The sequence below is a fragment of the Meles meles genome, chromosome 17, assembly GCF_922984935.1.
Source record: "Meles meles chromosome 17, mMelMel3.1 paternal haplotype, whole genome shotgun sequence".
NCBI classification, from domain to species: domain Eukaryota; kingdom Metazoa; phylum Chordata; class Mammalia; order Carnivora; family Mustelidae; genus Meles; species Meles meles.
Window position 1 is genome coordinate 28,267,973 of NC_060082.1, and position 12,245 is coordinate 28,280,217.

The 12,245-nt window shown below is 41.5% G+C and overlaps 1 protein-coding gene across 10 annotated transcripts in view; it reads right to left on the reverse strand.

The window, feature by feature from the left end:
• PPP1R12B (protein phosphatase 1 regulatory subunit 12B) overlaps positions 1-12,245 on the reverse strand; it is a 229,912-nt gene that overhangs the window by 130,896 nt on the left and 86,771 nt on the right. For 8 of the 10 annotated variants that reach the window (XR_006815664.1, XM_045983432.1, XM_045983430.1 and 5 more), the window contains exons 9-12: positions 7,316-7,428; positions 4,676-4,879; positions 3,315-3,397; positions 1,627-1,752 (exon numbers count right to left, since the gene is read on the reverse strand). Coding sequence is in view for 8 of the 10 variants with exons in the window: in XM_045983432.1 (XP_045839388.1) it covers positions 1,627-1,752; positions 3,315-3,397; positions 4,676-4,879; positions 7,316-7,428 (526 nt within the window). In the remaining 2 variants the exon portion in view is untranslated. Of the gene's footprint in view, positions 1-1,057; positions 1,099-1,626; positions 1,753-3,314; positions 3,398-4,675; positions 4,880-7,315; positions 7,429-12,245 lie in introns of those variants that run through there. The other 2 variants (XM_045983433.1, XM_045983435.1) reach the window with 2 other exon arrangements.

Sequence of the window (12,245 nt, forward strand, 5' to 3'; positions counted from 1 at the left end):
TGGAAAGTATGCTGAGGACTGGGGGAGCCCAAGATGGCCAAATATCTTCTCACACTTTCTTTTTTAAATAGTGATAGCATACAATTCTTCCCTTTTGAAAAGATCATAAAATGAGATTTTGTATAATCAAAAAATGCTTTAAGGGTGACAGAGGTTTGGAAATTCAAAGCATGAAGCAAGTTGTGGATCTTTCAAAAAGAACTCATAATTAAGCATGTTTTCCACCCTAAACAGAAGCAGTCCTTTTCTTCTCTGTTTACCATAATTATGCCAACTGTATCTATCTATCTATCTATCTATCTATCTATCCATCCATCCAGATGCTACTCACTCAACCCATGTGTTAATGATCTGGATGGTAAAAAAGAACAACCCCACCACAATGTAACAATACGCTTGGAAATTAAATGCAGCTTTCTCTCTTTCCTAGATCTAGAACGTTATTTTCTCAGAAAAGTTTTCTTTTGGTTGGATGCAACCATAAGGAGTAATGATGTATCTAGACAGACTAAGACCTTAGCCCTGAGGACAGGTAAGTGATAGCTTCATTGAGCCAAAAACACTGAGTTTGTATATATAATGAAGCTTCAGTAAGATCACTGAACTACCCACTACCCCTGTAGAACTGAAGACCATCCAAAGGCCATAGTGGCTGTTTGTTTTATAGCTCACTAGTTCCCATGTTCTGACATTAACTAGTTGACAAGATTCCTCCAATCAAGTGGAAATAAGTTTTAAACCCAAACACATTTTATGGCAAAAGACTGTTTCTCGGGCAGCCAACCAATCATCCATAAAACCTAATGATGAAGCCCATGGCATGAAGAGACAGCTGGAGGGGTTGAGTAAATGAAAGTGAAGAAAGAATTCAAAGTAAGCAATGAGAGCCAGACTCTTCCACATCAGCAGCAAAGTTCAAATCAAAATACTAATTAAGTGTATCCATAGCTTAATGGCTCTGGCAAAGGTGCTTTGCTTGCTGGCTGGTACATGGCAAAGAAAATAATGGCAGAAAAGAGAATATATAAATGAGAAAAGGGGAAGGAAACCCATGTACCTTCTCTGCACCAAACTTGCGAGTTTCACATCTTGATGGATCTGAGGGCCATTAAAGTCATAAAAAAAAAAACAACTCAAGTCCCTAAATTAACAGGCTTCAATATGAAACTTCTTTAATGCAATTCAAAACTGTCCCCATTACCCACCCCCCTCACCACCCTATAGGGTCCCTCCCTTCCTCCCCATAAAAATGTAACTTGAGATGAGAACTACTCAAGTTTTAGAAAAAAGAAAACTAGCTGCTGGACAAAGGAGATTTAGATTCAGTCCTGCTCAGGGATTACTGGAAGTCACTTCTAGTTGAAGATTTTAATAGGACTGAGAAAAAAGAGTATAAATTTGGATCTGTCTGTGGTGAGAATCTGGAATTAGCTTACTTTACTTCAGTTAGAAAAATAAATGTTAATTTAAAATTAGTCAAGATGTTACTCCCAAGAAATCTAAAAGTAATTCATTTTTGAATCATTTTTGTGGTGCTAATTGGATATAAAATGGCATGCAATTATTACCCATATGCCCATAACCAGAGTGAAGAAAAATCATCTCCCGCCCCGTGGAACCTGGTACCTTTTCAAGTAGGTTGATACATAGGTAGAAGGAGCAACTGTCTGTGGAGTTTCACTTCCCTTTGCTTCATCCCTCCACAGCTGCCGTGTGTATGAACCACTCCTCACTAGATTAACAGCTGATTCTCTGGAGAGGCATGAAAGAAAAATAAAACAAAGCACTGATTCCTGCCACCAGTTTTGTCCATGATACGATGCAAACTGGGAGGGGTGCCTGGGTGGCTCAGTTGGTTAAGCGTCTGCCTATGGCTCAGGTCATGATCTCAGAGTCCTCGGATTGAGCCCCACATCGTGCTCCCTGATTAGCGGGGAGTCTGCTTCTCCCTCTGCCCCGCACCCCACTCCATTCTCTCTCTTGCAAATAAATAATCAAAAACAAAATAAAACAAAACAAACAAACAAAAACACTCCAAACTGGGAGAGAAGAGCCAGGGATAGAAACTGTGATATGGCTAAAGAAATAGAAACACTTTTTGAGGGATGCTTGGTTTTATATAAACCTGTTTTCTGTATACATAGAGGACGGGTCAAGTATTACTACTGCCTGCTTTCTTTTACCAACTTCAAAGCCAACTAACTTCAGTAGGTACCAAATCCTTGTATCAAAGGTCTCCAATTCTTTGGTAATGAGAACTCACTTTTATTTCTCCTTTAAAGGGCTTTACAAAGCCAACAGGTAACAGCCTAAGTAAGCAGAGAGCAGGATGATGGGGAAGATGAGGAAGTCTGTCACAAGGGAAAGAGGTAACTAAAGAGGAAAAGAGAAGAACATGCTGGAAGTCTACTTAGTGTTATAAATAAAAGCCGTCCAGGAAAGGGCAGTAGTAGGATTTCTAATTCACAGCTGTTCAGTCAGGGCCTTTGAGACCAAAGCTGCGGCTCTCCATAACAGTCCTCAAACTTCAATGTGCACTTGAATGACCTAGAGAATTTTGTTAAAATGCAAGTTCTAATTCAGCAGGTCTGAGGTGGGGCCAGAGATTCTGCATTTCTAACATGCTTCCAGGTGATACCAGTGCTGCTGAGTGGGAAGACCACACCTTGAAAAGCAAGTTCTCGGGTGCCTGGGTGGCTCAGTGGGTTAAGCCGCTGCCTTTGGCTCAGGTCATGATCTCAAGGTCTTGGGATCGAGTCCTGCATCAGGCTCTCTGTTCCACAGGGAGCCTGCTTCCCTCTCTCTCTCACTGCCTGCCTCTCTGCCTACTTGTGATCTCTCTCTGTCAAATAAATAAAATAAAAAAGAAAGAAAAGCAAGGCTCTCAATCAGGCTCTGCCTGAGATGCAGCAATATCTCAAAATTCTCACTTTCATTTTCACTGATGAGGAAGACTAGAAATTTTATGTACATACACATTAGAAGTTGATCACTAATTAAATAACAATATCTTTTTATCTACTATGGAGTAGGTCGTGTGCTAGGTACTTGGGGTCCCTGAGAAACCAGACAGATATAGACCCTACCTTCACAGAGCCTATTGGTGTACTAAAACAAATTCACCCTTGGAAGGGTCTGGGAAGACTTCCTAAAGACAGTAATACCCAAGCTGAAGTGAGAGCCTGAAGGGTGAAGGGCTGGCAAAGCACGAGAGCTAGGGCTGGGAGGAGCTCTAAGCAGAAGGGATAAAAATCCATAATGGGCCAGGGGTACCTGCCCCCAGAGGACCATCTTCTGGCCTGTATTTGGATTACCTGTTCTCCTTTTCTTCAATGTCGCTTGTGCTGCTGAGCCTCCGGGGGGCTAGCGAACTAAAATAGCTTTTGTTTTCTCTCTCCTGTAAAATCAAAACAAGTGAAGCACAGAGAAGGTACAATACTGATACAGTGTAACGTTCTGGGTGAAAAAGCAGAGAGCAATACACCTATATCATCTTATTTCCTGATCCCATACCAATTCTGGTTTGAGTGGTATTACAAAAGGTTACCTTCCAAAGGCTGATTCCTACATTTCCTCCATTAAAAACCAATATGTAGGGAAATAATTCTCATGGGAAAAGCCAAGATAATAAAAAAAGGAAAACAGCAGCACAAATGACACAAAGCAGCAGCTGCCAAGAGAGATGGAGCCTTTGAAAGCCACAAACAGAAAGCTCCACTCGAAAGTTCTTCATGAAATGAGCCTTATTTCTTCCCCAGCCTATCTTCCCTTTGAAATGCAGCTTCATGTACAACTAACATGCTGCAGAGTTCATCCAACCAATATGCCTCTTCTCCTTCAGGATCTCCAGAAACAGAATCCTGAGCAAGGGCACTATGGTTACAGGACAGACCTGACCCCAGAGAAGGGCATCAGGTGAGCTCTAGAAAATCTAGAACCAAAAGTTAAGAAATAACAATGCACTGATCTTTGATGATTATGTGGATGAGGGGTTTGTGAAGTAAGCCTAATCATACACTAGCCATGAAAAAAATGAGACACTGAAACATGTTTTTCCTAAGTGCTAATTTGCCTGAGCTTCATTAGGATCAAAAGTCCAGGGTGCCTGGGTGGCTCAGTGGGTCAAGCCTCTGCCTTCAGCTCAGGTCATGATCTCAGGGTCCTGGGATCGAGTTCCAAATTGGGCTCTCTGCTCAGTGGAGAGCCTGCTTCCCCCTCTCTCTCTGCCTGCCTCTCTGCCTACTTGTGATTTCTCTCTCTGTGTGTCAAATAAATAAATAAAATCTGAAAAGAAAAAAAAAGTCCAGCTAAGGAACTTTGCTTCCAAACACGGAAAGAATAAATTACTGGTATTGGTTCAAGGGAAACTTAGGCCATATCCAAATCTTCCTGTTACTGATTTAATTAATTAATTAATTAATTTGCCCTAGGTAAGGAGGGTAAGGAAGAACAAACATAAGCTATGCCAAAAGGTAAGGGATTTTTCTTTTTTGGCTGAGTAGTAATAGCAAGCAAATCGCTAACTGATTAAACTACCGATGTGCCATCTCCCTTTAAAGACTCTGTACTTCCCAAATCAAATCAGGGACTAGAACACACTTTCCTTTGCTCTGAGACTGAGTTTCCACAGAAGGGAACTGCCTAGGAACTCCCCCGCACCCTGCCTAAACTGCACCTTATCTTTGCTGTCCAGCAGGGCAGAAATCCGAGGGCTTGATGACGACCGGTGGATGGAGGAGCCTCGGTCCCTCAGAGCCTCCCTAGAATTGGCCACCTCACTCAGCATGTTGTGGCTGCCAGTTTTTCTGAGTCCCAGTCTCCACGAAGAAGGAGATTCATCTCTGGGCTCTTCCGGCTTGTTGAAAAGGCTGGAGGAGAACTACGAGGGAAGAAGCAAAGAAAAGAAAAGGAGGAATAAAAAAAAGGTCCTGATGATTCTTTTCTGCCTATTTGCCTTTTCCCACACTTAACTAAGTTCAGCGCGGCAGTATCGGGCAGTACAAGGAGAACAAACACATGGCAGGCTTTCTGCCAATGTTCCCTTCCTCACCTGGCAGACGCTAGTAACTGCTCAAGGCTCCCTTTCTCCCTGAGCCAGAAATAGCCTCAGATTCCTAACACAGTGCTCCTACTGACAGAGTTGCTCTCTGAGAAATTAAACACTGTTTGCTCTCTTAGCAATGAGTACTGACCTAGAACACCAGGAAATCCACGTTCTAGTAAAAACATCTTCTCTTGCTCAACTGTGTAACTGAAAATGGGACATTTTACTTCTCTAGGTCTCAACATGCTCACCTGTAAAATGGTGATAATAAGCTTAATTTCTCCTTATAACATGTGAGGACTAGAAAACACAGATGAGGCAATGTATAAATATGTTTTAAGGTACTGTGGTAAGCCAATTTAAGTTAACAGTAATAAAAATACTAAAACTCGGGGCACCTGGGTGGCTCAGTGGGTTAAGCCTCTGCCTTCGACTCAGGTCATGGTTTCAGGGTCCTGGGGCTCTCTGCTTAGCGGGGAGCCTGCTTCTCCCCGTCTCTCTCTGCCTACCTCTCTGCCTACTTGTGATCTCTTTCCATCAAATAAATAAATAAAATCTTAAAAAAATATATTAAAACTCACTCCACTCAAATTCTAATTGATTATTTCAAGAAAATAGTTTATTTGATCTTAGGTAGCACTTCCAAGTGTTTCAGATCTCACCAAGCAGCAAAATTAAAAAAGAAGAAAAATGGCAGAAGTCACAGAATTGCCATCTGTCTAGATTTTGCCAGGACAACATCTTTCAAACACTTGCTTACCATTTCCATCACTATCATTTCATTAAAAAAGGAAAAAACATTTTAACCTCAGAAAAGAGAGCTTTCTGAAAAGCTTACATTGTCTTCATCTCATTTTGCCATAAACCACAGAAAACATCATAGACTAGTGTTAGGCCCAAACACCTGTCTGAAGTAGCTGCTCTTTCGAACGGCAGTCAATGATCCATGCCTGGGACCTGGGGGACCTCTGCAAGATGGCAGAGTTATCTTCCTCCAGCTTATCAGGCCACCTTTACTGCCTGGTGGAGTGAAAATGCAATAGAGACACTAAATCACTCACCTCCAGCTCACACTTAGACTCTCTCTTTTACTTAGTCCCTGAACGGATATATTTATGTACTCCCCCCAGCTCTTTCTAAGCCACCCGACTCTAAGGGTCATGCACACTCTCTCTCTCTTTCAAAAATAAAACAAAAAAAAATGAATTAAAAGAAAGCAAGAAGTCTAGTCACACTTAGAAGCAGTGGGAGTATGTGAGGTACAGCTAAACGCCTGGGTGAGGAGCGAGGTCTGGGTTGTCGGAGACATCGCTACGGACTCAAAGTGATGCTCACGGGAATAAATAAGCAGCCAGGCCTTTGCTTCCTCGTCTCCACAATGACACCATAATCCTGTCTTTTCGATTCATGAGGCACTAAGATCGGTATAAGTTAGTGTCTACAAAACCATAGAGTTTTTTGACAACTTTCTTCCCAAGAACTCAGATCAATTCTTAATCTCAAAACTAACTGTATCCTTTGTAGAGCAAGGTCATTATTCAACTCCATCTCACTGTCTAGAAGCCTACAGCTTCTCAGAGGCCTGGGCTGAACTGCAGGAGGAGGTGTCTCTGGTATTTCGACAAGTTCTTTCTACCTCTGCTCTCTACTCATTATGATGAGTACTGCCAAGACTATTTATGAAAGTGAAACTTTAAACAAGAAGTAAAAAAAGGACATATGTCATCAAATCAATTAATACTGAATGCTAGCTAGCTATCCTCCTAACCCAGTCTGAACTTTACATATACTTATCTTACTTAGCCTTAGATATGAAGAAAATAAGCAATGGACAAAATTCTTTGGTCCCAGGTCACTACATCCTATGTTATTTAAACACACTGTAGCCAAATTTGGGGATGGATTTGTAGCTTTTGTAGGCAATGTTATAACGCAATGGTTGTACACCCCACCCACATCCATACTTTGAAGCTCTGCCCAATATAACTATAATATTTGGAGACAAGGTCTGCACACTAGGAAGAGAGACCTCACTAGGAACTGACTCAGCTAGCTCTGTGATCTTGGACATCCCAGCCTCCAGAATTGTGAGAAATACATCTGTATTGTTTAAAGCCATCTGGTTGGTGGTATTTTGTTATGGCAGACTAAGCGACTAGGACATGCAAGATGTATCTATATTATATTAAGAGTGCATCTTTAAGGCCTTTCAAACTGTATGTAACCATAGTAGGAGAAATATAATATTCAAATAAGTTCCAAAATACTCACTCTCCTAGCTGAAGAGGCAGAGAAGGTATTCTGAGCTGGTGGTGGTATCTGTTCCGTGATAATACTCTTGCTTTCAGAGTTGGAATGGTTGACAATGGCTTCTGGCTTTTTATCTATTATTTAAGACAAGAGAAGCAACAAGGGCAAATATGAAAACCTTATCTGTGCGTTTATGTATGTACTTTTCTGCTAACAGAAAAGGTTTACCCGTTATCAAAACAGAGTATTAGGGCCGTGTAATGCTTGGACTCAAACTAAAATGAAATCTCTAGCAACTGTTGCCAAAAGGAAATAAACTCCATGGTAAAATTCCTTTCTCGATAGGCTCTTATTCCCAGATAATATAGCTGAAAACTTTCTCCACATTATGTACCATATATAAAATTGATCAGTAAGTACATAATAAGAATCTACTCTGTTTTGGGAGATTGGGCAGGAAAAACCAGATAGATCTTGCTTTCTAGGTAATTATAATCAGGACATGAGATAAGATGCGTAATAATAATAGTAACAACAGAAGATCACATCTAAGTTAGGTGCTAAATTGGCTGAGTTGGATCGATGGGGCTTTATGAATCTAGAGTAAATCCTCTGAGGCAGGAAATGACAAGGAAAGATGCAACAGATAAACTGGCAGGAGGAAGAAACGGTATGAGTAATGACTCAGAAATCAAAATACACACATCTGTTGGTCAGTAAATTTAAGTTTAAGTGGGCCTAATTTAAGCAGGCCTAACTAAAGTAATGAATATTCTTGGGACTACAATAGGAAATAAAGGTAGAAAGGATTACAAAGCATATTGCGAGTTAAGCTACAGAACTGTAGTAGGTGAACCCTTTTTTTTTTTTAAGATTTTATTTATTTATTTGACAGACAGAGATCACAAGTAGTCAGAGAGGCAGGCAGAGAGAGAGAGAGGAGGAAGCAGGCTCCCCGCTGAGCAGAGAGCCCGATTCGGGGCTCGATCCCAGGACCCTGGGATCATGACCTGAGCCGAAGGCAGAGGCTTTAACCCACTGAGCCACCCAGGTGCCCCGGCGAACCCTCTTAATAAATAACGGTAGTCCATCTTATAGGGCCACCAAGTGGAAACCCCATCTGTCTCGTTCACTGCTACATCAGTGCCTACACCTAATAGGTATGGTGGGACCTTCTGATCCATGTACTCTGGAAATAGGGCCCCAGAGTAATCCACCGATGAATTATGTGACAATTTTAAGCCACATTCTAGCTGTGGACATTGGGCAAATTACTTAACATATATGAACCTCTCTTTTCTCACTGATTAATCAGGGATTTTAATTCTTACCTATGAATTGCTATAAAGTCTAGAGATAATGTTTTTAAATTGCATTGTTCAATGTCTAGCCATAATAAGTCCCTAGTAAACAGTTATTTAATATAAATGTTATCATTTCTTGTGGTTATTATGAATATTTAAGACATTCTTTAAATATTATCTGAATGTCTCTCTCCCCAAGAAGCATACCTTACTACCCAAATGTGACAGATCATTACAGTAAGAATCCTCAATGAATCTATACCCCTGTGTAGTGGTCTCTCAGATTGACTCTGCACTTATCAATGTGACTTTTTTTTTTTTAAGATTTTATTTATTTATTTATTTGACAGAGAGGGATCACAAGTAGGCAGAGAGGCAGGCAGAGAGAGAGAGGGAAGCAGGATCCCCGCTGAGCAGAAAGCCCAATGCGGGGCTTGATCCCAGGACCCTGGGATCATGGTCAGAGCCAAAGGCAGAGGCTTTAACCCACTGAGCCACCCAGGCGTCCCTCAATGTGACTTTCTATGGCCACTGGGACATTAGCAAATGTGACACAAGCAGAGGCTTGGAAAGTGCTTGTGCACTGAACATTGTCCTCTCTTCTTGTGGAATCCAGCTGCTGTGGGAAGAAGTAGGGGCTAGTCTGCTTGATGAGCATGCCCACTTGCCTCATTTTAACCGAACACCAGAGAGGTGAGTAAGGCCAGCCGGGACCAGCCAGCCCCAGCTAACTTACCAACTGACGACCAACACAGGTGTAAGCCCAGTATTACCACATGGAGAGAAAAGCCATCCCAGGGAAGTCCTTCCCAAATTGCCAACCCACAGAATTGGGTATATATAAATAGTTGTTTTAAGCACCACTAAATTTAGGAATGGCTTGTTATTTAGCAATAGATAACTAATATACCAAGTGTTTAAGTTGAATAAGTAAAAGAAAGGGGAAAATAGAAATCCAAATCAAACCGCTTACATTCACCTCAAGAGAGAATTAGTATTCTTTACAACTACATTTACATGGAAGACACATGAAAACTGTCATTTTATGAGACTATATCTGTGGATCTTTTTTTTTTAATTTTTAAATTTTTTATTAACATATAATGTATTATTAGCCCCAGGGGTACAGGTCTGTGAATCGCCAGGTTTACACTTCACAGCACTTACCATAGCACATACCCTCCCCAATGTCCATCCATCTCCCCACTACCCTCTCCCACCCCCCCCCACCCGGCAACCCTCAGTTTGTTTTGTGAGATTAAGAGTCTCTTATGGTTTGTCTTCCTCCTGATCCCATCTTGTTTCATTTATTCTTTTCCTACCCTATGGATCTTTAAAAGCAGGATAAATGGATTCAACAAATACTTGTTTAGGGACACCTGGGTGGCTCAGTTGGTTAAGCGACTGCCTTCAGCTCAGGTGATGATCCTGGAGTCCTGGGATTGAGGCCCACGTCGGGCTTTCCCTGCTCTGTGGGGAGACTGCTTCTCCCTCTTTCCCTGCCTGCCCCTCCCCCTGTCAAATAAATAAATAAAATCTTAAAAAAAAAAAAAGAAATACTTGTTAGTACATCTATAATGTGTTGGGCATTTGGAAAGGTTTAGATATAATCCAGTTCCCCATATTCTTCCAATATACACTTATGTATAATGTCTATTTATTGTGCACCTACCACTTAGAAGACCCAGTGCTAGGCACTACGGAAGACAGAAAGATAAACAAAACACACAACACATTTCAGTGCTTCTGAAACTTGCTGGTAAGGGAAGAAGAGAGGAGATGAGAAACAAACAGAAATAACACTACTATTAGGTAGGGTAAGTAATATGAAGGAATTTCAAACAGATAGCTACCAGTCAGAGAAGGGGGAAAAAACTTGTTTCTGTGAAGAAAACAAGTTTCATAAAAGAAACTTCTTTTCATAAGAGAAGCGATCTGATCTGGGTTTTGAAATATGAGGAAAACTTCAACTGGCAGAAATGACCAGGGAAGCTTGTTGGAACCATCTAGCTTCTGCCTCCATCAGGCTACAGAAACTGCTTCGATTACCAGATTCCCTAAATGCTGTCTATTTCTTGACCTCTCCCTTCCCACTCTTACCCTGGGTTTTCTTTCTTTCTTTCTTTTTTAAGCTTTTATTTAATTATTTGAGAGAGGGGGAGAGAGCATGCACAAGCAGGGGGAAGAGAAGGCAGAGGGAGAGGGAGAAGCAGGCTCCCCCGTGACCCAGGAGCCTGACATGGGGCTCGATCCCAGGACCCCGGGATCATGACCTGAACTGAAGGCAGCAGTTTAACTGAATGAGTCACACAGGCATCCCCTTACCCTGGCTTTTCTGATGCAGAAACACATATCCTGGTTATCCTCGACCTCTCTGACCATACCTTCTTGCCTCCTAAACACAGCATGCCCCATGACTCTTTCTTGTACATCTTTTCTCTACAATCTCTCCCTTGGGAAATCTCCTTTCCCGTACCTTTAGCTTCCACCTTTTAGGTAGATAATTTCCACATTTCACTCTGCCCCTGCTACTCTGAGGAGTCCCAGATCAAAGTCAGGATCTCAGGCACACGACTTGCCAGCTATGAGACCCAATTTTCCTCACCCCTTAGAGGGTCAATTTCCCACTCTAAAATGTGGTGATAATACATCCCTCAGGGTGTGTCTGTAAGTACACTGCAGAGTAAAAAGCACTACCCAAATGTTGTTATAATCCCCCAAACTAAATATAATCTCTCTTACTAGCGAATACCATTGACAACATTTATATCTCTCATGTGACATATATTTTATTCATGTACATGCCTTCCTATTCCCCTGTATGTCCCAGATGTATCCAACAAAAAAAAGCATTTATTTAATGAACATGAATGCTTGTCCTGTGTCAGGCATCATGCAGAGACTTAGGAGTAAATGATAAACCTGGAGTTCTCAGCCAGAATGATGAGTGCTACAACAGAGGTAAGTATACAGTGCTAGAGGGATACAAACAGGGGAGCAATTATCATGGGGTGGGAGAACAGTGAAGCAATCCACTCCTTTTCAGTTTTTTTATATAGAAAAACCTCAAGAAGGGCTCTTTATTCCAGTAAATCCTATAGCTTATAACAGAAATCAGTCAATAAGCATTTGATAGTCAGAAATGAATTCTAAGGTGCAAATAAATGTTCAGGGGTAGGGAAACTAAGGGCATGTTTGGGGAAACCAAGAAATCCAGCTTGGCTAGTAGACGACACTACCTACGGATAGCACTGGAAAGCTCAGCTAAAGATAGATTACGAAAGATCTTGAAGGTCAGGCTACAGGACTTGGGATTTACTCTACAGGCAAAGATGGGAGTACCGAAGGAGGTCCTAGATGGTTTCTGGACAGGGGTGTAATATAATCAAAGGGAGCTGAGGGTGTTTTACTCCAACCGCAATGCAGAGATGGGCTGCAGGGACCAGAGACCTGAAGCATGGGGACATATCGCGAAGCAATTACAGTAGTTCAGGGAGCTCCCTGTCATTCTTCAAATACCTTGGTAGCTAACAAAGTGATCTAGCATACAGCAAGACCAAATAGTAATTAATTCCTGGAGCTTAGGACATGTACGTCCTTAATAAATAATAAAAACATAAAAAAGATGAACATTTACAAATGTTGAT